The sequence below is a fragment of the Vulpes vulpes genome, chromosome 1 (genome assembly GCF_048418805.1).
Source record: "Vulpes vulpes isolate BD-2025 chromosome 1, VulVul3, whole genome shotgun sequence".
NCBI lineage: Eukaryota > Metazoa > Chordata > Mammalia > Carnivora > Canidae > Vulpes > Vulpes vulpes.
The window spans coordinates 168,755,815-168,782,961 of record NC_132780.1 but is presented as its reverse complement, the minus strand read 5'-3'; the positions used below and the strand labels follow the sequence as shown (position 1 = coordinate 168,782,961).

Sequence of the window (27,147 nt, the reverse complement as noted above, 5' to 3'; positions counted from 1 at the left end):
TTCTAGACATTTAATTCCTACATTTGAGACCATTTGACTTGGGGAGAAGGAATGACATGTGAAGAACAAGCTGTTTTCTATTTTTCTTTAGTTGAAGACACATATTTAAAGAGAAGAAAATAATCTCTATATTATTTTATACAGGGTCCTACCAGAGTCTAAAATTGTTGATTTTTTATGTGTGGTATAATACACTAATTGAGCCTAACTCATAGTCTTATTTGTAATTTTTTACTGGTGATTGTAGTTGTCAATTCCAAAATGTTACCACGTGATAAGAAATGCATAGATATGAAGAATACTGTTATTTAAAATTTGCTTGTATTTTTATGATTATCACCTCAAGTGGCAATAGGGTACACATGTGTTCACTGTTCATATTAATTTCATAAAGTGGGATGGCTGCTGGGTGGGTGTTCCCTCATTTTGCTGGAAACACACTAGCTACTGACTAATGTTTTGAAAATCAGTCTCAAAAACCGATGGGATAAAGCTTTATCATGGTTGACTAATGAGTGATTCCTGTGCTAGAGCACACTGTTATTATTTATTGGAATAACAGTTAAGTAATTAACCAAGTTTTCCTGTTTATGTGTTTGATATCTTAAGATATCAAAGGTCTCACGTAGTGTATATGCAAGTTTTTCTTCAAAGGACAGATTCTCTTGAGTCCTTTCTGAGTAGACATAGAGGCAGTATCGATAGCACTGTGTTTAAGATCATCCACTTTGGCATTAGGTAGGTCTTAGTTCAGCTCACAGTTTTTATCACTTCCTAGCAGTGTAGTTTGGACACATTACCTGGACACTTTAATCTCCATTTTTCTCATCTCTTAAAAAAGGGAGGAGGGAGAGAAATGGTAATAATAGTACCAACCCCACAAGATTTTTGTATAATAATGCATGCAATTAGGATAGATCAAGATCTACAGTAAGCAGTCATTAAATTTTACCTCCTGCTGTTGGTTTTATAGATCGATTTAAATAAATTTTATCCATTTTGTTTCTCAACTAACATCATATTTATAAGTCCATATTTACAAGATCCAAAATGAAGTCATTGTAATTGATAAGTGAAATTATGTATTAGTATAATTTACAAGTATTTTGTACTAGAATATTTTAATGGGTTTTTCCCAATAAAATAATGAGAAGAACCCAGGGAAGGAGATAGCACAATTATCCAGTCAGACTTGCTTCCTCATTCTCTCTTAGTTCTTGATTTTTTTTTTTAACTTGGTTTTAAAATCACTGCCTCGGGATCCCTGGGTGGCGCAGCGGTTTGGCGCCTGCCTTTGGCCCAGGGCGCGATCCTGGAGACCCGGGATCGAATCCCACATCGGGCTCCCGGTGCATGGAGCCTGCTCCTCCCTCTGCCTGTGTCTCTGCCTCTCTCTCTCTCTGTATGACTATCATAAATTAAAAAAAATAAATAAATAAAATAAAATAAAATAAAATCACTGCCTCAAATAATATTTACCATAGAAAAGCAGAGTTAACGAATTCTCTCAGGAGGAAGCCATTCACTCACAATACAAAAAAGTATGTTAACCATATAAAAAAATCCTCCCTCCCCCTTTTAAAGATGTATTTATTGATTTGAGAGAGAGAGAGAGTGGAGGGAGGAGCAGAGCGGAGAGAGAATCTCAGGCCGACTTCCCACTGAGTGTGGAGTCTGAAGTAGGCTCCCACGTCACTGAGATCATGACCCGAGCTGAAATCAAGAGTCAGACACCCAACCAACTGACCCACCTAGGCACCACACTCCCTTATTGAAAAAATGTATCTCTCTTCAAATTAAAGCAGAAGAACATAAAATGTTCCCATAAATGCTATAAGTTCTAACTAGACACTCTTCTAGACATTTAGGATCTAGAAATGAAAGACATAGTATCTGTCCCTGGAGAGTTCACAGATTGTCAATAGACAATATTGATAGAATTGGTAAACTTGAATGAGGCTATAAGATACTGACGTATCATAGGCGAAGAAGTATCTAATTTAGTGTGTTGTAGGTGATGGTAAGGGAAACTTAACTAAAAGTGACACCTCAGCTGAGTTTAGGTAGCTATTGCAGACTTATGGAAAGGCATTTATAAACCTGAAAGAGTATAATATGTAGTTTGTATTATTGGATATGGCAAAGAATAAATATGGATTATCATTAAGCAAAAGCTAGAGATAGTAGTGGGGGACAAAATTATCAAGATCCTATTGGTGATATATGAAGGGGGGGGGGTGGGTTTCTTTCCTGAAGGCGATGGAGAGAAAATGACAGATTTAGAAAGAAGAGTGAGTATAATTTCTTTTTAACAATCCCTTTGTTATTACTGTTAAGGATGGATTGAAACTAGGTCTATATATAGAGGAATTGGTGAAAAGGTTCTGTCAGTGATCCATGAAAGAAATCATCATGGCTTGAACAGAGTCACAGTGAAAATAGGGATGGAGTTAATAGATTTTAGAATCTCGGGATCCCTGGGTGGCGCAGCGGTTTGGCGCCTGCCTGTGGCCCAGGGCGCAATCCTGGAGACCCGGGATCGAATCCCACATCCAGCTCCCGGTGCATGGAGCCTGCTTCTCCCTCTGCCTGTGTCTCTGCGCCTCTCTCTCTCTCTCTCTCTCTCTCTCTCTCTCTGTGTGTGTGTGACTATCATAAAATATATATATATAAAAAAAAAAGATTTTAGAATCTCTAGGATTTAAGAGTTTCATTTGAGTGTAGGGAATAATTGAGAGGGAAGAATATGGGATCACATGTTTTTAACTTGTGTGACTAGTTAGAAAGTCATGTCATTTACTATGGTAGGGATTTAAGTAGAGAAATTTGTGACAGTGGACGTGTTAAATTTGAAATACTTAACCTATATAGCTAAATAGAAATGTTTAAGAGGAATTGGAAGCTCAGGAAAAAGATTAAGGCTAGAAGATTCAGCTTGGGAATCATGGAATATGGAAATTGATTATATTACCTCATAGGAGTGTGACTAACTTTAAAACAGGTGAAAGAAAAGAAGATTCAATAATTGAGACTGAGAACTGCTTAGGAGGCCAGAGAAAAAGAAGTAGTGTCTTAAGAGACAAAGGATTAGGATTTTACAACAGATGGAAACCTAAAGTAAATTAGAACTGAAAGGCATTTTTTGGACTTGTCAAGGCGATATTGACAAAAAACAAAAAACTTTTAGTATTAGGGATAGGAGATGACAATGCACTGAGGAGTGATTGGGAATTGAAAAATGGAAGAGGCTTAATGCAGATTACTCTTTCAAAAAGCTTGATAACTTAATAAAAAAAGACTTTTCTGAAAGTGCAGTACTACCACTAATCTTCGTACTTCTGTTAATATTATATCTTCCTTTTATGTTGCAGTGAATTTGTTTAGATGTCTCTTAAGTTGTGAACTTCTTAATAACAACGACTTTTTTCTTGAACCTTTTTAGATCTGTAATGCCTCGGAGTATCTAGTATATACATTAGGGATAGAATAAATAAATGAATCAACCAGTCAATTAGAGAGATAAAAATGAATAACGTTCTCTTTTGCAAGAAACTAGTCTATTAGGGGAGATACATACATATGTCTCTAAGAGTAATTCCCTTCTTCTTGTAAGCTTCTTTTACACTGGTCTTTTTCTATACTTCAAACTTATAAAACCCGTTTATGGCTTTGGAGCCTTTGTAACAGCTATTCCCTTTGCATCGAATTATCTTTTCCAAAATATGCCCCTGGTTGATTCCTTTATTAGCAGTCCTCTGTTGAAGCACTGCTTTCCTGAGTACCTTCCCTCTGCATACTCCACTATTGTTTACCCCAGTTAGACACTTTACTGTATTTTTCTCACAATATATATTACTGTCTGAAATTATTAATGATAAAATTTGGGTTCTGTGAGAGAACATGCTGGGGCAAGTGAGAGCCAGACAGGCACTGCGTGACTCTTTGCCTGAGAAAAATAATTAAACATGGGCAGAGGAGTTTCTGAGAAGGTGAGAGGTAAAATGTCATCATGTATAGTATTCTTTGTGCAAACTTGTTGGGAGGAGCCCTGGAAGAGGCACCCAGTTGCCTTATTCAGCTACTCAGAGTTTTCTGAGAAATACACAGAGAGGTAGAAGACTATGTCTGCCAAATAGAAAAATTAGAAAACATGGAAAAGGCAGATGGGACTCATTATGGAAGAGAAATGAAAACTTTTATATCCCTGTTAGAGAGGAAACACAAAAATTCAAGGGTCTCAGTGCACCCAAGAGGCCTCCTTCAGCCTTTTTCTTATACCCTAAAATCAAAGGAAAACATCCTAGTCTATCCATTGGTGATGTTGCAAAGAAATGGGAGAGATGTAGATTAACACTGCTGCGGATGACAAGCAGCCTTATGAAAAGAAGGCTGTTAAGCTGAAGGGAAAATACAAAGAGGATATTGCTGCCTACTGAACTAAAGGAAAGCCTGTGTGATGGATGGGGCAGGAGATGAGAGAAGGAGTTGTCAAGGCTGAGGGGGAAAAAAAAGGAGTCATCAGGGCTGAGAAAAGCAAGAAAAAGAAGGAAAAGGAGGAAGATGAATGAGGAGGAGTAGGGCAGAATTTTTTTAATTCTTATCTGTTAAGCATTAACTACCCTATACACAGCTCATTGCTTTTATTTATTTTTTTTTATTTTTTAGATTTTATTTATTTATTCATGAGAGACACACAGAGAGAGAGAGAGAGAGAGAGAGGCAGAGACACAGGCAGAGGGAGAAACAGGCTCCTGCAGGGAGCCCGATGTGGGACTCAATCCTAGGACCCCGGGATCACGCCCTGAGCTGAAGGCAGATGCTCAACCCCTGAGCCACCCAGGCGCCCCAACTCATTGCTTTTAAAAGGAAAAACTTGAAATATAGGCTGTGTAAAATTTGTTTTAAAACTGTCATCTGTCTTTTTTTGTATAGTTAATACTATCAAATGTATCTTTATTTGGATAGTCCTGCCCAGGTGATATTTTCAGTAGCCACTAACTTTGCCTGGAATGGTATGGGGTTGTAACTTGGCATGGAAATTTAAAGCAGGTTCTTATTGGTGCACAGCAGAAACTAGTTATATGGATGGTAGTTTTGTCATCTTCGGGTGTCTCCAATGGATCTAATAGGAAAGAATTATTTTCTTAACAGAATACCTCTGTAATTGCAAAAAGAAAAAAAAAGTTACAGCTGTATTGTTGACATTGTGAATGCTTCTACATAAATAAAATTTTTTTTTAATTAAAGAAAGTAAAATAGGGGCACCTGGATGGCTCAGTGGTTGAGTGTGCCTTTGGCTCTGGTGATGATCCCGGAGTCCTGGGATCGAGTCCTGAAGCAGGTTTCCCACAGGGAGCCTGCTTTTCCCTCTGCCTATGTCTCTGACTCTTCTGAATAAGTAAATAAAATCTTAGCACTGCCTACTTAGCAATCCTACTCTTTCTTACCAGGCCTTTTCTATACTGCTGTTTTTTACAGAATAAAGGTAAGGTAATTGTTTTGCTTCTTTGGCTTTATCCTTATATTGACAGTGATGTTTTCACCTTAAAAATAAAAATCACTGAAAATTTAGTGTCACATTTTATTTCAGGATTTAAGTAAGCTAAAGCTATACATTCTTTTCATTGTGATTCTTTTTTCAGATTTCTTTAATGCTAGGTTTGACATAGACAAATGACAACATATTAATGAATACATTTTCATAATATGACAATTTTACATTATTGAAGAGTGAAACTAGTGATACACTGCTGTCTTATGTTTGCTTGGTGTTAAACATTAGCTTAATATTTAAATTTGATTTAAAAATGAATTCTGAAAAAGCATTTTCAATTTTGCACCTAGATCATAGATTTCTTTAAACTTAATTGTGGCTAAAAATACTATAGTAACCAAAACTTGTCTGCTTAAAATTCTTCAGTAGCTACCTCACTGGGTTAAATCCAAACTCTATCTGAAACCCTCTGTTACCTTCCTCAGATAAAACCTTTTCAGCTTAATTTCTTGTTATTTCCACTTAAACTTTGTAGTCTCAGCTTTTCTCACTTTGCCAGTCCCCTGTTCTAAGAGCAATATTTAGATGTTATTGAAGAGAAATGACTACTGTGTTTTCCCCTAGGCATTGGAGCATTGCTGAAAAAACTGGTCAGTTGAGGTTTTTCTGTATCATGCTAATTTTAGCAGAACTTTCACTTTTGCTCGCAGATTTTTTCCTTTTTTCTTATTGCTCTTATTCCACTTTATTCACTTTTTTTTTTTTTAGCTCCTTTCTCTTGTTTCCCCCTTCTCTGGTTTTAGGAAATAATCCTCAGATATTTGTTAATAATTATTGCCAAGATTAGGACTCATCTAATTTCTTTCTTGTTTACTTTAAAATTGCTGTTTCTACCATATCTTTCTCCGTTATATATTTTAGAAACCTGTGTATTCCTCCGAGCCAAGGCCCCTGTCTATGTTGTTCATAGGTTCAAGATTGTTCTCCCTTTCACCATTTACATGACATTGGTTTTATTTTAGTGTCCATAACACTTTTTTAACATTTTGATTAAAAGACTATAATGTCCTACTCTTCGGTTTATTACTAACTGTACTTACATTTGAGGTAGCTTTGGGGAAAGAAAGTGTGTCTGTTCAAAATCTGCTCTGCATTTTCTTTTTTTAAAAGAATTATTTCATCAATTTTTAATTTAACCTTCCATATTCAATTTAAACACATGTAGTGGGGTGCCTTGGGTGGCTCAGTGGTTGAGCATCTGCCTTTGGCTCAGATCTTGATCCGAGGATCGAGGGCTCCCCACAGGGAGCCTGCTTCTCCCTCTGCCTGTGTCTCTGCCTCTCACTCTGTGCCTCTCATGAATAAATAAATAAAATGTAAAAAGTTTTTTAAACACATGTATAGTACTTTAAAAATGTTTTCCAAGTAAATTTAATTTTTCTTGTGCATCCTCAGTTGATTATTCATATGTATATATGTTTCTGGTAGTTATTTTAAAAGAACTTGGTTGAGTTTGTCAGATCATGTTAATTTTACATTCCTATAAAAATAAATTAATGATCGATCATAAATAATGATGCATGAAATACAAATTGTTTAGGGATGCTTTAGAGTTCTCTTTGAAATTCTGCCAGGAGTTGGGGAGGGTAGGAGTGAGGGTGGGGACAGGGTACTACTTTACAGGTCACAGAAGAAGAGAGTGAAGAGAGAGATTTCCCTAAAAGGTAAAAAATTTCTCTCCTGCAATTGAATGGAAGAAAAGAAAGGTCAGTTGGAATAATACATACTTGGGGAAAATGTACATAGTGCTGTTTTATTTTCGCACTTATCTAAGAAAAATTATAAAATATTATATTGGTGAGATTACTAAGCAACAAAGCAATAGAAATAAAATGGGACTTCTTGCTAGATTTTACTTGGTGAAAAGTCACTGAATGCTTATGTTAGATCACTGGTTGCTACTATTCTTTTCATTAGAAGCTGGTATTTTGGTCAAAAAGGTGTTTATTTTTCTTTTTTCCTATTTGTTAACATGAAAACTACGTGAAACATCTTCTATAGTAGAATATAAAGCAAACTCTTATTCAAATACATACAAACAGAACTAATTCTATCAGTACTATGAAGCATAATGAGATATCATGATTTTACTTCTGTGTATATTCTACCAGCATTAGCCTACCTAAAATATTACTTTTGTTGTAAATTTATAACCTTTATTTTTTATTATTAAGTAACCTCTGTTCCCCCAGCTTAGGGCTCAAACTCACAACCCCAAGATTGAGAATCTCATGCTCTACTGACTGAGCCAGCCAGGCACCCCCTGTTTTTGTTGTGAATTTAGATCAGAGCCAAATCTTGCCTTAATTTTTAGAAGATAAACAAAGTGAATTAATTGACTTAATTTGTGAAATTTAAAGGGTTGAATAAATGAATTTAAGAATTAAATGCTTTAAAGCCATTTTTTATTCAACAGATGCCTAATGCAATTCCCATGTGCCAAGTGGTAAGTAGATGAACTTTCTGGAAGGGCATAGTCTACTACAGTTCCTTCTTTACTTTCCACAGATAGCTGAGATGTAATCCTCATCCCTTTAATTCCCCAGTTATTGTATTTCTTTTATTATTTCTATTCTGTAATAATCTGTTTTATCACTCATTCTTTCCTACTTAAACTACTTTAACAACTTTCAGATGGCCTCTGACTTTCTATCCCAATTCACACTGATGCCAACAGGATCTTTGGAAAACATAAATCTGATCCTGATAGTGACCTGCTTGATAATCTTAAGTAATCTCCATTACAAAACATTATTTCTTAGTATACTGTGAAAGGAGATTCTTCATAGTTTTTCCCTGACTCTATCCTCCTGCCTTTACCTTATACTCTGTTAGTGTACAGACTTCTTGCAGTTCTCACATTCACATATTCATGCCTTTGATCAAACTTTTTTCTCTAGTTGCCATATGGGATGTTTTTGTTCTTTTTAAAATAGTAAGAATATTGCTAAAGTAAAAGTAAGAATAGGACTGCCAACAAAAGCAGTGGTGGTAATATTCCATAGCTCTTACCATATGCCAGGCACTATCCTCACTCATTGTGTTTTTGCAACAATCTTCTGAGATAGTTATCAAAAAGAAATCTGAGGCATAGGAAACATGTAACTTGCCCAACGTTAAACATGTAGAAAGTGATGATGCCAGGTGGTGAGCTGCTGAGACATTTGATAATAGAGGGCTTGAAGCTTGAAGCCTGGAGTGGAGTGCTTGAAGATGCTACACTGCATTGCCTCTTCATGTGAAAGACTGTCCAGGCATCACTGCTTCTGGATTCTTTTCCAGACTTATTTCTTAACTTCTCAGGAAAAACACACTGCTCCATTCTTTGGATCTCTTCTGATTAACAGTATAGCACTTTGGGCATATTATTACATTTGTACTTTTCTGCCTTGCTTCCTAAGGAGTGAACTACTATGTGTCTGCATCTCATCATCGTATATCTAGTGTTTGGCACATACTTAATCTCAAGGCAAATAAATAAGTGTATGAATCACTGAATTCTAAAGGTAGAAGGAACCTTAGGGATCATCCAATTTAACTACCTTGTTTTATAAATAAAAAGCCTGTGATTAAATGAATGTGGTAAGAATACCACATTAGGGGCACCTGGGTGGCTCAGTGGGTTAAGCATCTGCCTTCAGCTCAGGTCGTGATCCTAGGGTCCTGGGATTAAGTCCCAAATTGGGCTCTCTGCTCAGTGGGGAGCCTGTTTCTCCCTCGTCCTCTGTGCACATGTGTGCATGCTCTATCTCGCCAATAAATAAATATTTTTTAAAAAGAATACTGGATTTTAATGTAGATAATTTACAAAGTTAAGTTTTATCACTAGTCTTTAGTGCTTAGAAACCCACTTAGGGAAGCCTGGATGGCTCAGCAGTTTAGCACCTGCCTTCGGCCCAGGGTGTGGTCCCAGGGTCCTGGGATTGAGTCCTACATCAGGCTCCCTACATGGAGCCTGCTTCTCCCTCCCTGTGTCTCTGCCTCTCTCTCTCTCTCATGAATGAATTAAAAAAAATAATAAAATCTTAAAAAAAAAAAAAGAAACCCACTTCATTTGCTTCGAAGCTTAGAAGAATGTGAGTCAATTGAGAGTATTCTAAGTACTGTTGGCAGAGTCTGGTTTAGTATAAGCATTTAACATGTTCTGTTAATACTGTGTCATCATTTATATGTCATAACAGTTTGAAGACAGTAACACATCTATGTCATTTGCTTTTGTGAATCTTCTAACCACTTTCTAATGTCAGATGTAAGAGTTTTTGTTTTTTTTAAGAATTAAATTGGAAAGGTTGTAACATTCCACCTTTGAAACCTTTTGATAAGTTTGAATCTGGGAAATGGATATATGAGGCTAATGACACTCTCTACTTCTTTGTGCATTTAAAATCTTCCAAATAATGAAAGATAGAAAATAAGGAGAGGTTGGTAAAAAAGTATATAAATTTACAGCTATAAAATGAATAAAGGAAATTAGAAAAGAAAATAGAGCCTAGAAGTTCTGATCTCTTCTGGATTATGTGAAATTGAAATGTTTATTTGTGAATATGGGTATTCATAGAAAACCTTTGTATCCTTTACAGTGTTTTTCTGAGCATATGCTGCTATAGCAGAGTAAATGTGTAATTTATGTATTTTTACTGACTTCATACAGATAAACTGAATTTTTTTTTTTTAAAACCTGGCTTTGGTGATTTTATACAAAATGTATTTAGCTGAGGATCACTGATGGGAAACTCATATGTATTGTTTTTAGCTTCCTAGGAGAAAAAGTCCCAAATTAGCTTACTTTTATTTTTGTATAACATAATAACATAGACAGGATTAGTCTCTATTGTATATTACGTTTGTTCTACTATTACAATTTTGTTCAGTCACTTCAGAAGTTCAAATCTTTCACAAGATTCTGGATAGAGGTTACTTTGGGTGCTGACTAGGAGATCATAGGTAAACATTACTGTTAACATCCTATTTCTCCTGTTAGATTGGTGAGCACACAGGTATTTTTTTGTAAGAACAATAAAAATAGCCATGTATAGAGGAGAATTCCTAAAACAAATATTTCATGTTTCAGTATTTTAAAATATAATTGTTGGGAAACAGACATTACAGATACAGTTTCTTATTTCTGTTGAAAATTTGAATTAAAATTTATAGAATTGGGACACCTGGGTAGCTCATCGGTTGAGCATCTGTCTTTCCCTCAGGTCCTGATCCTGAGGTCTAGGATTGAGTCCCACATCAGGCTCCCTACAGTGAGCCTTGCTTCTCCCTCTGCCTATGTCTCTGCCCCTCTCTCTGTGTTTTCATGAATAAATAAATAAATCTTTAAAAAAATTTATAGAGTTAATTCCATTAATACACATTTTTATTTTAAGGGTTCTGATGACTGTCTTGTGAAAATCTGGGCAACAGATGATGGAAGATTATTAGCTACTTTAAGAGGACATGCTGCTGAAATATCAGACATGGCTGTAAACTATGAGAACACCATGATAGCAGCTGGAAGTTGTGATAAAATGATCCGAGTCTGGTGTCTTCGAACATGTGCACCTTTGGCTGTTCTTCAGGGCCACAGTGCATCTATAACATCACTACAGGTAATTATTTTAATTTCTGTAAAATGTTCTTCATTTTAATTTAAATTTTAAGTCATTTTTATAATCCATTGTATAAAGTGAACTAAAATGAAGAAATGAATATTTCCTCTTTCTTTTAAATACATGGACTTTAAATAAGATCGTAGTCATGACCTTCATTAATTTTGGATGTTTTTTAACCCTGTTGTAGTTGCTATTTGCATAGTAAAAAGTAGGGTTTTTTTTGGATTGTGTCACTCTCTTCTTATGAAGATTTTTTTTCTTCATTTATTTTTCAGTTCTCACCATTGTGCAGTGGCTCAAAGAGATATCTGTCTTCTACTGGGGCAGATGGCACTATTTGTTTTTGGCTGTGGGATGCTGGAACCCTTAAAATAAAGTCAGTTGCTCTTTTATTTCGTGGAATAAATTGTTTAGTTTAATGGTTAAAATTGCAGTAGTATAAAGTAGTCAACAATAGGAGATTTATTTATTCTCCTCGAGTAAGTAACAAAAATGCATTCACTGACCTCTTTGATTTTCATGTTTTCCTTTGTTTTTCATGCTTCAAACAAAGTTTCTTATGTTAACGTGTTTGGGTTTTTTTTTTCCCAGCCTTAGCGGTTTCCTTCAGAATACCACTCCTTTCTGTGTGCCACATAGTTTCATCCCAGTAGCTTCTTCTGGTATTGAGAATACAATCTTAAAAAGTTCCTAAGGTGGTTCTTTAGAAGAATTACAATTATTTCTGTCATACATCTATAAATTTTAGATTTTATTATAGATCTTAATAAACTTAGGAAAACTGGTTACATTTTCACTAAACTACATCAAGGTAGATAGATGCATCCTTTCCCAATCCTATAATAGCATTTTGCATTTGTGCTTTCTTTTGTATTAATGTCTTGGTTTATTAAAACAAGTTGGCTAGACAGTGTTATTTTTCAGTTAAGGACAATGAGGCAAAAAAGGTTAAACAACTTTCCCATTGTTAAAAAAAGGTCTTAAAAATTGGCAAAGCCAAGACTAAAACAATACTTCCCTGTCTGTTCATCTGTGCTGTCTATGCCATGCCACCTCTCAAGTGGGTGTAGTAAGGAGAGGAAGTGCTACATTTTGCCCCATAGACAGACAGTGAATGGGGAAGTAGTGCATCCATGGTTTTGCAGTGTTGAAACGGTCATCTCTGTGCTCTCATGGTAGAACATCATTTGGATTAGAAGGTATATCTCAATACTTTTATCTGACTTCTATTTATAAATTGTCAACCCAAGTTGAATAATTTATGAATGTCTTTATTTTAAAATAGTAATGTTTACATAAGCTTCATAAACATTAACATTCCTGGAGAGTACCTCTTCTAACAGGGCATTAGGAGGCCATGGCAGCTAGAATAACATTAATAAAATAAACTGTACTTCATTTGAAAAGAGGATTCTGATCAAAGATGTAATTCTTTAGAGAAAGCAAATTGATTTCATTTTAGTTGCATTCTTAATATTTAAAATATTAATATTAAAGATGTTCTATAGACATTTAGATAAAAGTTTAAATATTTTACTGATGTGTAGACAATTGCAATAGTTAATTGTCATTTTCCTTTGAGTATTTTTTACCTCCTTATGGACCAGATTGGGATACCATTGTCTTTCCATGTTTTGTTTTTGTAGAGAAGAAAAACATGACTAACAGTCTTAAAATTAGCATAGGAACAAAAATGTTTTTACAAAATTAAACTCTCACTTTGTGCTTCTTGAGGATTTCAGTGCTAAGTACAATATTTATCTGAGTTTTCCCATATAATTTTTTTTTTTTTCAGAACCTTTATATAGATTCACCTGTTAGCCCAATTACCCTATCCATTTTTTTCACATAGGTATGTTTTTTAATGTAGATATAAGTGGAGTACTGTATATAATTTTCTGCTGGTTTTTTCCTTAACATTTTGTTGTAGGTATTTGTAATAATTTTAACAGTTCCATTTTGTTTCACTGAGTTGTTATTCCATGCTTTACCTCATGATTTTCCAATTTCTGGGTGTAAAAAGTTATTTCTACTTGTTTGTAGGTAGTATTCTTCTCTGTTATTAATTGTCCCTAAAAGCTTTTAATGTATTTTTCTTTGAAGATTTCATTTATTTGTTCATGAGAGATGCAGAGAGAGAGGCACAGACAAAGGCAGAAGTAGGCTCCATGCAGGGAGCCTGACTTGTGGGACTTGATCCCCGGTCTCCAGGATCACACCCTGGGCTGAAGGTGATGCTAAACTGCTGAACCACCCGGGCTGCCCAAAAGCTTTCAATTAAAGTCAGGCGTAAAGAAGTACTTTTTTCTTAGACACTTTGGGACACCGATCTTCTTTTCCATTTTTACTCATGGCTGCCATAAATTTTGGCCGTATGTACATTGTTACTATCATGGGCTTTAATTACTGATCAAACGCAAAAAAATTGTATTGAGCTATAATGCTTTTGTATAACCTGATGGGGAGGTGCCTTCAGCAACCTAATCTGCATTTATTGAGAAAATCAGTTCTATTAGTAAACAAAACCTATTTTGAAAACCCAAATCTTTAGGTAAGTTTGCTTTTTTTTACAATGTTAATGTATATGTTAACAAGTCACACTGATAAAAATGCTATTTCGTAGATAAGAAATAGGAGTGACTAGGTGACTTGATAGCTTGCTGAAGAGATCTCTGAGTAGGAGAAAGCTGTCCAAGCATATTTAGAATAGATGTGAAGGGGAGAATGGAAATTCAAAATGGTTACAAATGATAGTAATGATTACAAAACATTAACATACATTTTGATTACAATATACATGATAATAATGATTATAAAATTTTTTGAAGCACTTAGACCGCCAAGCTTGTACTAAGCACTTTACATTTGTCATCTCATTAATCTTTATGACAACCATATGAAGAAGGTACAAGTACAGTCTTTAGGACAGATAGGAGAGAAAACTGAGGTGCATGCTAGAAGTACACTGTTGAAACCCCCTCTCAATCACTGTACCAGACTAAGCAATTTTTCATTGATGGACTATCTAGAACTGACTGAAGTAAATTAAAGTACTGATAATCCTCCTACTTATTGAGTGTGTTGGGCACAGTACTAAGTACTCTATGGATTAAACCCATTTCATTATCTCAGTAACTCTTTAAGATATGTCTTAGTTTTACTCTCATTTTATAGATGAGGACAGTGAGGTACAGAAATGTTAACTTGCCTAAGGTCATACACCTAATAAGAGGCAGAGCTGGAATTGCCTGAGTCCAAGGCCTTATCTTAAAATACTTCCTCAAATGTGAATTTAAAAATAAATTACTTATACCTGTACAACTGTTTTTTGCCTTTAAAAAATTAAAGTCCTTGTAAAATGGCAACCTATATTATTATTTGCATATCATGATTAAGTTGCAACCAAATGATTGCTTAACACTTACAAGAATGATTGTGCCAAAAGGTAACAAAAACGTAGGGCTAGGATCCATAAGGTATTAATTAAAATAGTGCATTAGATTGCCTTTATAATTTCAGATTAATTTATTTAAATTACAGTTACTTGAATTTTACTCTGAATAATTAAGTGGTAAGAATGTTTTAGTCACTTTGTTTCTACAGAGTTCTGTTCATGCTCAGTTATGTTAAGTCCTGTGACTAAAAAAAATTGTTATGTCACTTTAAAAATTTATATACAGGGACGCATGGGTGGCTCAGTCAGTTAAGTGACCGACTCTGGATTTCAGCTCAGGTCACTATCTCAGGTTCCTGAGATGGAGTCTCACGCTGGGCTCCATACATAGCACAGAGTCAGCTAGGACTCTCTATCTCCCACTGCACACACCTTTGCATAACAGCATGCTCTCTTGCTCTCAAATACATCTTTTTAAAAATTACTTATAAATGGGGATCCCTGGGTGGCTCAGCAGTTTAGCACCTGCCTTGGGCCCAGGGCATGATGCTGGAGTCCTGGGATCGAGTCCCACATCAGGCTCCCTGCATGGAACCTGCTTCTCTCTCTCTGCCTGTGTCTTTGCCTCTCTCTCTCTGTCTGTCATGAATAAATAAATAAAATCTTTTTTAAAAAATTATTTATAAATGTATTTTAAAATTTTTTAACAAATACTTTTGTTTTCTGTATCAGTCAAAAAGATTTTTCTTGTTCCAAATATATAGCTGATAGATCATAAGTATTTTGTACTTTTTCCCCCTATATGATCTCAAAACTTAAACCATTCTGTGTTCATTTGCTATGGATTGTAGAAGTTATGCAGGTGTATTCAGTTAAGGCTCTATAATTATTTTTTAAATTTTCTTCCCTGATATCCTTAGAAAAACTAGGTCAAAATGTATGTTAAGTAGGGCTTAAAAAAATCACTGTATTGGAGCATTACAAATATATTGTATTGGAGCTGGTATGTTGTAAAAGTCTATAATTTTTCTTTCTTTAGTATCATTAATTGCAACAAACATTTAATGTCCATAGTGCTAATATAAGACATAATTTATAACCGTTATATAATTGGTGTAAATATATATGAGTGTAGATCACTGTCTTCTGTAGCTGACTATCTTGAATGAGAATTATAGTTGATCTAAGATTCAAACAGTCTTCAGATATTCACTGGGATGAGTGTAAGATTCTTTCTGGAGTCTTAAAAGGTATATTTCATCGCATCAGATAATAAACAGAGGAAAATGTTTAACGGTGTCTAACGTTGAAAAGGTTTATTACCTAAACCTAATGGTATACATAAGCCACAGGAGACAGCATCTGTTTTGCTAGTGTGCTCACATTTACAAATGACTTTCTAATGTATTTGTGCATTGCTACTGTACTGTATGAAAAACTGAGAACCTGTTAAATTTGATTAGAAGTAAGTGTAATAACTACATCTCTGACGTGGCAGTGGCTTTGAGAGTGTTTCACGTGTGGATCTTGTATAATCAGAAGCTCCTACAAAATCTGTAGGATTTTGCCATAAGATCTGCTGATCACGACACGATTTTCAACTTGTTTTTAGGAAGGGAGCCATCTGTTGCTTCTTATTTAATTTTGTCATTCTGTGATTATTTTTTGAAACAGCTCATTTCTGGTCTTGCTGACCCCTTTGGGGATATTTTTAATTATTTATATTTTGTATTCTAGTCCAAGACCTGCTAAATTTACAGAGCGTCCTCGGCCTGGAGTTCAAATGATCTGTTCTTCTTTTAGTGCTGGTGAGATTTTTTTCTCCCAAATTTTCCACTTAAAGTTGTACATTAGAAAGCTTTTAGTGGAACACATAAGATTTTGAAAATACTTACTATTGTAATATAAATCATATTTGCATACATATACCAGGGGATGGTCATAAATTAGAAATACTTGAACTTTCCTAGAGTTATTTTATGTATTCACATGACTAAGAATTTTTTTGAGACCATAATGCTCTGGTAAGAGAGAAGAGTTTCAGAATTGACTCTGTTAAAGAATAGATCTTTGAATAGTTATCTCATCGGAAGAAAGATATTTTAGATATGTTTTATATTTTCATAGAGTTTGGAAGTAACCTGTAGCTAAGTAAAATAAATCTGGTTGTAATTGTAAATCTTTGTTAATTACCTTGCTCCAAATTTTTCTTTGTTTTATAAAAGGTAGCTATATAGCAGTGCTGAAACCCCATTTATGTTTTGAGTTTATACAGTAGCATTTTGAATGGATATGTCTTTTTAAACAAATTTCAACTAGAATATTTGAAATGAATTGATGAGAAAATGTAATGAAACATCAATAGATTTAATACTTAAGTGTTCCTAATACCAGTTCCTTCCACATTTACCTCCAGTTTTACTTATCTTTTCAATTGATAATTGTGGATAGCAGTAGTACCTGAGATAGGTGATTGCAAACTAATGACATAAATCTGTTTTTGCCATATTAATATGTTTCTCACTTCTAGATTTCTACGGCTACTGCCATGAAGATAGTTTTCCTTTTAGTAATAACAATTATAGGCACTATCCATGATTTCAGAGTACTCTGTAAGCAGTTCTGTTATATAGCACTGTTTTCAACACTGTGGGAGAGTGTTGATTCCAAGGAGAGAGGGTAAATTGCATATATAAATAATGCAATGCAAAGTAGAATATATGTGCTATGAGAAGAAGTAAATAAGAGTTCAGAGGATGGCAGGCTCATTCGATTGCTGAGTTGCAAAGACAACCTACTGAAGAAATTGGGCCCTAAAACTTTGATAGGATTTTAACAGAAGAATGTGGCAAGAGAAGGACCTAGGCAGTTAAAAGGCATGTTTTCTAGGGAGCATGACTGATAATTTTAACATAAAATTATGTGATTAGTGAAGTCATTGGTAGTAAAAATCTTCTATAAGTATTGAAAAATTTATCCTAGTTAAAGGTGTGTTTGTAAAGGTAAAAGTTTATTAAGTTCGGGTTAAGATGTGTTACATACTTAGGATAAATATGTATACTTCTAGAGTAAAATGCTAATCATCAGTATATATCATGGTAATGTTGCTTGCATTTTATTTAATTTTCAGAGATTTTGAAATTATGTTTTACTGATAAATGTTTGTTATTCCTCAGGTGGAATGTTTCTGGCAACAGGAAGCACAGATCATATTATTCGGGTTTATTTTTTTGGATCAGGTCAGCCAGAGAAAATATCAGAATTGGAGTTCCATACTGTAAGTACTGGTAAAAAGAATTAGATTGGAACAATTTTAAATGAGTCTAATAGTTTATATTCAGGATTCTCTTTTTTATCTGCTTATATGTAGGACAAAGTTGACAGTATCCAGTTTTCCAACACTAGCAACAGGTAAAATAATTATTTTTGTTTGTAAATTTAATTCTAATTTAAAATTTTCAAATAAAGACGTTTCTTGTAGTCAGATTTTAATTGAAATTATATACAGACTAGCCAACTAAAATATAAAGGTTGTGACCAGTCATACTAAAAAGTGACTATAGCCTGAGTGTATCTTTATGTTTTGTGTTAATGTTTATTTAGCCACTTTTAATAATAGGGACTTTTATCCACCCTATATTTTTTCTGTACATGTCAGAGTGTAGGGAAACTTTTAGTAGAGTTTGAAAATATATCATAATGTAATATTTGAGGCAGAACTGTTTATTGATGATAAGCTTAAATGATATAAATGTTATAAATTTCCCCAGATTCTTCTTTTAAAATGAAAGAAAGCTATTTCTAAGCACCTTGAATAAAAGAAGTCAAGTTCTTTAATACTGAGAAGAAAATCAGTATTTTTCCATTGGAAAATATTGATTCTATTTGTAAGGTAGTAAATAGTGGCCTTGAATAACTGTTGAATGTTATTTTGTGATTTAACCATACACATTAGAATGTATTTGTATAAATTTTTAAAAGCCCATAAAGTTGCAGAAGTTCTTAGTTTTGCAGAGAATATCTGAGAAAGTAATCTCTTGTATTAGAATGCTGTGTAAGTAAAGAGAAGTACTCTATTTTAGTATTTTGAAAAACAGCTCTAGAAATACGCATTTTGGTTAAGTACATGTGATTTGGGGGGGGGGGTTTGGGCTTCCTTTAATACAGATTTGTAAGTGGGAGTCGTGATGGAACAGCACGTATTTGGCAATTTAAACGAAGAGAATGGAAGAGCATTTTGTTGGATATGGCTACTCGTCCAGCAGGGTAAGAAATCAAATTTAAAATCTTATATCCATAAAGATAGATCATTTAAAGTATGTTATATTATAGGTTGATGTGACACTCAGCCTATAAAAACATATGTCATAATTCATGTTAAAATGATTACTTTTCTATAATAATTAGTGCTATCGGAGATAGAGGATATTTCTGAAATAATTTTTTTCTATATGTATGAGATGATCTGCATTAAGGACTTTTTCCAGTTCAGTTTGTTAAGGAGGTGATAGTACTGTAGGAATACTTGTAAGTTTTGCTAGTTTTCTTCAGAAAGTGGGACATACTGTATTATTCATCAGTCACAAAGAGATGATATAATATGTTACAGAGGGATGATTATAGTATATGTAATGGTTCTCTCTAGCCAAGACAAGTTATATTTCACCTTGTAACTGTTATTTGGTTTTAGTATTCAATAAATTAACTGTACTTGTATTTGTATGTAGTAGTCTCAGATGGATGGGAGAGCAAAGCAGTTAGCAGGGCATGACACCAGCAGTAAAGGATGGATAGTGAGCAGCATGGCACAGAACTCTTGGATCTAGATAAAGTTAATAGATAACATGCTCAAGATCATCTATTACTAAGGGCTTTAGGAGTGCTGAAATCCTGGGTTCGCTGACTCAGTGGAATGATTTTTGCCCTTATTCTTTGTTGATTCAAACTATTCTTAATTGTTGAATGATAGTTATCCATGCAATGAATGTAAATATAAATTATAAGAAAACACATTTAGGTTTTTGTCATAGTAGTATTTTAATAAATAATATCAGTGTAAACAAATACTGCCTCCATCACTTTCAGCCAAAACCTTCAAGGAATAGAAGATAAAATCACAAAAATGAAAGTAACTATGGTAGCTTGGGATCGACATGACAATACAGTTATAACTGCAGTTAATAACATGACTCTGAAAGTTTGGAATTCTTACACCGGTCAACTAATTCATGTCCTGATGGTGAGAAAAAACAAAAAGACTCATTTTTATTTGGTATAATGAAGATAATTATAGAATGGACTATTTTCATTGAGAAAATCTTTTATATAAAGTTAGCTTAAAAATGTTGCTAAATGGATAACAGATCTTTGTGGTAGATAAATAATTTTAAAATATAGTTAAAATGGTTTGGCTTGGAAATCTAGATCCTTGCTGTCATTTAGCATGTAGGGCTGCATCAGTAGTAGTCTCAGATTTCACCAAATGATAGCGAAACCTTGGATGGTGGTATTAGCTCAGCTTCATTATACATAGATAAATTTGAAGATTTTTGCCACTTTAATAATTCTTAGAATTCAAATTCTAGAAATGTTGCCATATTGATATTTGATTGAATTTCCATTTTTAAAATTTATAATTCTTTACCACTTCAAAAATATTTCAGGGTCATGAAGATGAGGTATTCGTCCTTGAGCCACACCCATTTGATCCGAGAGTTCTCTTTTCTGCTGGTCACGATGGAAACGTGATAGTGTGGGATCTGGCAAGAGGAGTCAAAATTCGATCGTATTTCAATATGGTAATTATCAGTCTCTTCATTTTATAGATGCTAAAGGTTTGGGGACTTCGTGCAGGTATTCTGCATATCACAAAGGAAATCCATTTAGGAGTTTGGTTAGACATTATTTTACTTTTAAGTTTCAAAAAGAGTTTTGAATTGTACACTTTTATTTAGATGTTAAATTTAAAAGAAAATTGTGCATATTACAGTACATGTATATTGGTCATAACTAATTTGGTTTTTAAAATAGTTTTAACAGTGATACTTTGAGAGACTCACAAGTATGAAAATATAATATAATATAAATAAGAGAAATTTTGGAAAATAATGTGAAAAAATTTTAAATATCTATATTTTGGTATTGTACTTTAAAAGTCTTATTGCGCAACAGAATTTGATTCCAGTACCATCATTTTATGTATTTATTAAAGTTTTATTTATAAACTTATAAGTAATCTTTATGTCTCACATGAGTGGGTCTCATGCTCTTCTAACTGAGCCAGCCAGGCACCCACATCCTAATACACTCATTTTAAAGTTAAAGCCAAATTAAAGGCATTCTGGTTTTTTTATCAAATTATAGTATATTAGATATTATTTCAGCCCATTCCTCTTCACATTTTGCTTCATATATAGATTTTTAGTATATTTTGCTGAGTATTGGAATTGTAATGGTATAATATCACATACAACTTGCTGTGCATTGTTAACACATCTCTGTAACCACTGTATGAAGTTTTCCTCAAATACTTGGTTTATCCAGTAATAACATATTTTTAATCTATTTTTATATATCAGAGATAACTTTCAACAAAATAAAAAAAACTTTCATTTCTATTTCAGGATCTTTAGATTTTTTTTAAATAATTATAGAAACCTCGTAATGAATTATGAAACACTGTAGTCAGAGTTATTTTGCCAGAGAAAAATTTCAGAAGTGTCATTTGTGAAATACAGTGGTTTGTGAAAAGAATTCATGAAAGTGATATTATACTTGATTGATAATCATAGAAAAGTTACTTCTGTATAGTCAGAAATAATAAGATCATTTGGGAGGAATAAGATGTAAGAGTTTTCATTAGTGAAGGAATTGAGTTGGCTGTCTTTATGGATACCTTAGTGTTATTAAAAAGTAAGAATGAAGATTTGTCAAATTCTCACTCTTCTAAAAAGATTTAATTATTTGGAGTACAATTTTTAGTGACAAATGGATTTCCTTAGTGATATTGTACAGATATGTTTTTAAGAGCAAATAACTTAAGTATGCTGGTAAAGAATTCATTCTTTTTCTATCCTTGTGTTTCTGGTTTGCTCCTTTTTGGGACGTCTCTGTTAAATAAAAATATTAGTTGTTTCTTAATTTGTCTTTATAGCTTCAAAAGAAAACAATTTGTGGCCTATACATTTATTAGTGACTTTTCTTAGTAATTTCATATTTTAAAAGGCATTGGTGTGTTAGTAGAGTGTTTGGAGGGAAAGTTTTCTCTCTTACTTGAATACTGCTTTCACCTTTAAGCTACAAAGGTGAATTTTTCCTCATCAGGTAAGTTAATCACACTAATGTTCCACCTTATGTTATAAAAATTGGAATACATTGAGATTGAAGTGATTTGCTCTTAGACCATCATAAATTAGTGAGATAGCCAGAAACAGAAGTCAGCCATACTATATGTATATTCTTTGAAATTAGCTAGGGGATTAGTTACATTACTACTGCCTTAAAAATTGTTTTAATAAGAGTTTTAGAAAAGCTATTTTTCCTGTTTCAAGATATGAAAAGCCTCTAAAGAGCAGAAGAAACAGCTTTAATAATTAACTGCAATAAGTGGAATTGGATGGTGTCCATAGAATACTCAAATTGAGAAAGACAAAACATAGACTTAAAGGATTAAAAATATATCCTGCATTTAAAAAACTAGAAAATGAAAAGATCCTCTTTTTAATTTTTCGCAAGAGTTTTAATGACTTCCAAAATACTTGTACATATTACCTCATTTGGGTCTCATGAAAACTTTGTAATGTAATCATGGTAGATTTTAGATTTTATTACTAGATTTACGGATGGAGTAACCGTGTAGAGATGAATTTCTTTGCACAGGTTTACCTAGGTCACAGTGCTATATAAAAGAGTACTTGGGGTTTAGACCCATATTTTTTTGTCCATTGTTACTATGTTAATGCCAGCTCTGGTTAATGATTGACCATTGCACAGCTAACTTCCAGTGCTACCTAGTTAGTGATAGGTCACCAGAAGAAAATGTTTTTATAATAATATTAACCCTGAGTTAGATGTTTTAAGATCTTGTAATTTAGCTTGATGATTTTTTTCTCTCTTAATTTATAAGTTATCTAAGTACCCTACTTTTTGCTCTTTTGTTCATTTCATTGTTTATCTATGGACAAATGGAAGATAAAGCATCCAGCATTGCTATTAAGAAAATAAAAGCAGTTTGAGGAGGGGAGTAGAAGCTTGTGCTCACTGTCCACTCTCCCGAATGTTGACTTTTGGTTATACTAGTAAAAAGTATTTGGCTGTGTAGCACCCGCAACTTTTTGAGTTACTAAAATACCATATAACTTGAAGAAGTACAAATTCAAACCTTTATATTAAATTGTACTAGTAATTATAAGTTTATCATAAATAAACTTATGTAATCATAAGTAATCATAAATATTTTTTGAATGCTCTATAGAGGGACTAATTATAGTGCCTTGGAAAATTTAAGGATAAATAATTCTAGTGGAATACTCCTGTTTAGACTAGAAATGGTGAAAGATTAGATGAAGTTTTATTAAAACTAAGTAATATTTCATGTGAGTTTTAAAAATCAAAGCTTACAACTCTGATTTTAAATAAATAAATTCACCATTAAATCTATAGTTAGAAAATAAGGCATGTAAGTTACCTTTAAAATAATAAAAATTTGATATACAAATTCTTTAAAATATAAGTTATTATCAATCATATTTTGAGGATACTGCTTTACTATTGGGTTTTCTTTTTATAATAAATAGATTTTCCATTTGAAATTCATAATACCTTTGCAAGAAGTAAAATCATGTAACAAAAATTATGTTGTGTTAATCAGCATTTTACTATAACTTTCGTATTACAAAAATTAAATGAAATTTTAGAAATTGTCAAAAATTCTGTATTATTGAAAACCTTTTCACAGGTGAAAAGTTGAGCTTTGTAAATGCCCGTGTTTGACATACAGTAATTTTTAAAATAAACTTTTTAATAGAAATTAATGATACATTTAATAAATTTAAAATATGAGACATTGAGATATTAATACTGCCCTGATAGTCACCATTCTGGTAAATATTTTAATTCTTTTTTCCCTGTATCAAGCCTTGGCTTAAACTTTTAAAAATCTGAACTCTTTTTTAGGACCACCTAAATTTGTAGACGAGGGTTGCGATTAAGAATTGAGATAAAGATTTTATTACTGGTTTGCTTATATAATCCCCTAATTGATTTCATTTCAGAATCTAATAAATAGATTCTCAATTTGCTAGTGGTATTGTCTAGAAAAAGTGATTTACTTATCTTTACTGTTAGATTTCCTCTTAAATCAAGGATCTTAATGATAAAAGGTGGATGTTGGGTTTGCTTTTGTTATATACAGGAAGTATATGACAAGTGAGGTATGACAGAGCATGAAGTGAAATAGACAATATATGTTTCTTGTAGCCTTCCCACCATTATTTCATCCTTAACTAAAAACAAAGTAATCTTAAAATAAACTTTTAATAGCATAGTGTATTTGCTGGAAAAATGTATAAGATAGAAACTTTAATCTTGGACTTTCTTATGTCTTTTTTTTTTTATGAGCCAGATAATGAAACTAAAGAGAATTTTGTAGAGAAGATTATGATAGACAACTTATTATTTTAAAATACATATATATAAATTCCAGCTCTTAAGATTTACTTATCTACATCATCTAAAAACTATGTCAGTTATTTATGTTATAGCTGAACAGTCCTTATATAACTTAAGTATTAACGATAAAAGTACATTTTTTTGTCAAAGGCAGATAGTGTATATTAAGAATAGTCTAAACTATTCAGATATAGTTTAGCAAGCCAAGTATAGCTTCGTTTTTATAGTTGTTTTAAACTCTAGTTTCAAGGCTTTCAAACTTCAATTTGATGTTAAAAGGTAGATAAATTATTCCCAGAAGTAACTTGAAAATATGTGCAAACTCAGAATTGAATTTGAAGGATTTTGTAATATTCCAATTCTTTGAAAGAGACAGGCAAGTTTGGGGCTTTAATATAACCAAAAGTGTTCCTAAATACAAAGTTGTTTTATAGCCTTTTTTCCCTTAACACAGTAGAGCTATGTTTTAACTGTAAGTTTAAATGAATGATAAATCATTTTGAAAAAAGACTTTCAAATTTCTTAGTACTAGGCTATTTGATTATTAGATAGTAAGTAAAAGATGTTTGGAGTGAGATTGTAGACCCCACATTAGTAGCTTTCCTCCTGTTTCTGGTGCTTTTGCTTTATCTTTCTTGTTCCCTTTCTTTTCTCTGTATCTATTATTCTAGCTGTGTTTATGACTCTTTTTCCATATCTTTCTGTTTCTGTCAATGTTACTCAAAGCTGTAGTTTGTTGCCTCTTGTCTGGTTTTGATTTTAATTGAAGAGTACAATGTCTCCTTCTAGAAGGCAATTTTACTGAATTTAAGTTTTGCTTTACTTTTGTTGTTTCATGAGTAAATTCCAAATAACAATTTTTATTTAATTAAAATTTTCCTTATTTTTATAATTAACCTTTCTTTTACTTGAGATTTTTAAAAAATGTTCCAGTGTCCACTAATCCAGAACAATATATTTCTCCTTGCAACGTTCCAAACAAACAGAGGCTGCCAATCCACCACTCAGAATTTTTGCACATGCATACTTCTGACAAAATGTTCTCAGTGTGACCTCTAATTTCATTTAAGACAATTGTAGCTGCATATATCTAGGAAAGGCAGAAAGAGAAGCTCAAAATAGGTATCTCATATCGTGTTCTCTTGTGAATCAAGATTTCAAGGTAAATCTTTGTTTCTCTCCTCTCCTTCCTTTTTTTCTTTCATCTCTCCATCTCTTTCATTACCTATCTATCTCATCTAACAAGATGCCGTATATCTGCACTCTATGTTAAAAGGATTCTTTGATGCTTCTAGTCAAGAAGCATCTCTGGGCAAGAAATTACCTTCAATCTTCTGAGTATAAACTATAGTTATTGTCAGTTTCAGGTTTCTGGGGTTCTCTAGATCCTGTCTCTTTCTCATCTTTGGTATCAAAAACATCTTAAAATCATTGCCATGGATGTGAGTTTGTCTCTGTATCTTGTCATCCTGTATTATGTTTAGTGAATTACTTTTATGTAATTCTCTGACATGGTCTATGAGTTACTATCATAAGGGTGTTGAGATTTGATAGTTACACAGGGAAGTGTGTACAATTATACAGAATGTAAACATACAGGTGAAAGACACTTTAAATAGCAAATATTTCAGTGTTTATTTTGTGCATAAACACAAACATGGAGACCACAAGGAACAGTAAGACATGGTCCTTATTTTTAGCCAGCGATGGTAGCGCGGTATATGAGAAAAATAATTGCTATATCTGAAGATAGAGGGATCACTTCAGGGTGGATGATCAGAAGATGTTTTGTTGAGGAGGAAGAATTAAAATTGTGTGTTGAAAAAATAAAAATTGAGTCAGAAAGATACTCATTTATATAAATAAGAGGAATATTATAAATAGCAAAGCAGGAAGTGTTAAAACGTACATACAGTAATTTAGAAAGTTTGTCTGGAATAGACTTTGAAAAAGTGAATGATAAGATGGAAAGCATAAGTTGATGGTTTCATGTTATCTTTTTAAGTGTAAAGAATAGTTAACAGAGTGGGATTTTTGGTAAATTATCTTATATTTTAGAAACAAGGGGAAAAGTTTGATTGCCAGCAGTACTATTTCAAGTATGAAGTTGAATAGGTTGGGAAATAACTACTTTTATCAAATCATAATGAAAATTTGTAGGTAGGAAATTTGTGAAAGAAAAATACATTTGTATAGGACTTGGTGTTTTGTGACTGATAGAGGGATTAGGGCTCGATAGTGACAGAAGATTTAATAATTTAAATTAAAATGATTAAATTTAAATTAAAGTAATGTAATATGTGGAGAGTATTGAGCCTGTATTGAGCTTGTATTAAAAATATTAATGGAGGGACGCCTGGGTGGCTTAGCAGTTGAGTGTCTGCCTTTGGCTCAGGGCGTGATCCCAGGTCCGGGGATCAAGTCCCATATCAGGCCTCTTGTAAGAAGACTGCTTCTCCCTCTTCTATGTCTCTGTTTCTCTGTGTCTCATGAATAAATAAATAAAATCTTTTTTAAAATAAAATATTAACAGAATATGAATGATGTGAAAAACTTTTTTTTTTTTTTAATTCGTCTTTGTTTGTCATAGCATTGGACGACCTGTGTGGAAATGGCTAGGCAACACTTGGAAATAGACTACTTAGAGGGTCTAGGAGTAGAAAGAGATCTTGGAGTCTTCCATGTAGAATGCTGTTTATTTACCTCATGGAGATAGAGCAGTATAGAGGGCTTAAAACTAAACTTTTAGAAGTAGTCCTATTTCTTCACTAGGGAATGAAGAAAAGATCCAAATCTCTTGAGAATATATTAGAAAGGTACATGCTAATATCATGTTGCAGGCCAAAGGAGGAGAATAGATTACAAGGAGGACTGATTAATAAAATTGCAGCCTTCAGTGAAATTAGAATAGAGGTGAACAGAATGCTATT

At 33.2% G+C, this 27,147-nt stretch overlaps 1 protein-coding gene and 1 pseudogene across 3 annotated transcripts in view; both read left to right on the top strand.

The window, feature by feature from the left end:
• Positions 1 to 27,147, top strand: part of PHIP (PHIP subunit of CUL4-Ring ligase complex) — a 127,308-nt gene that overhangs the window by 35,801 nt on the left and 64,360 nt on the right. For all 3 annotated transcript variants that reach the window (XM_072735780.1, XM_072735778.1, XM_072735789.1), the window contains exons 8-15: positions 10,930 to 11,151; positions 11,430 to 11,530; positions 16,286 to 16,356; positions 17,725 to 17,825; positions 17,919 to 17,959; positions 18,716 to 18,814; positions 19,634 to 19,787; positions 20,212 to 20,346. In XM_072735780.1, coding sequence (XP_072591881.1) covers positions 10,930 to 11,151; positions 11,430 to 11,530; positions 16,286 to 16,356; positions 17,725 to 17,825; positions 17,919 to 17,959; positions 18,716 to 18,814; positions 19,634 to 19,787; positions 20,212 to 20,346 — 924 coding nt within the window. The remainder of the gene's footprint in view (positions 1 to 10,929; positions 11,152 to 11,429; positions 11,531 to 16,285; positions 16,357 to 17,724; positions 17,826 to 17,918; positions 17,960 to 18,715; positions 18,815 to 19,633; positions 19,788 to 20,211; positions 20,347 to 27,147) is intronic.
• On the top strand, positions 3,894 to 4,568 carry LOC112926375 (high mobility group protein B1 pseudogene; annotated as a pseudogene).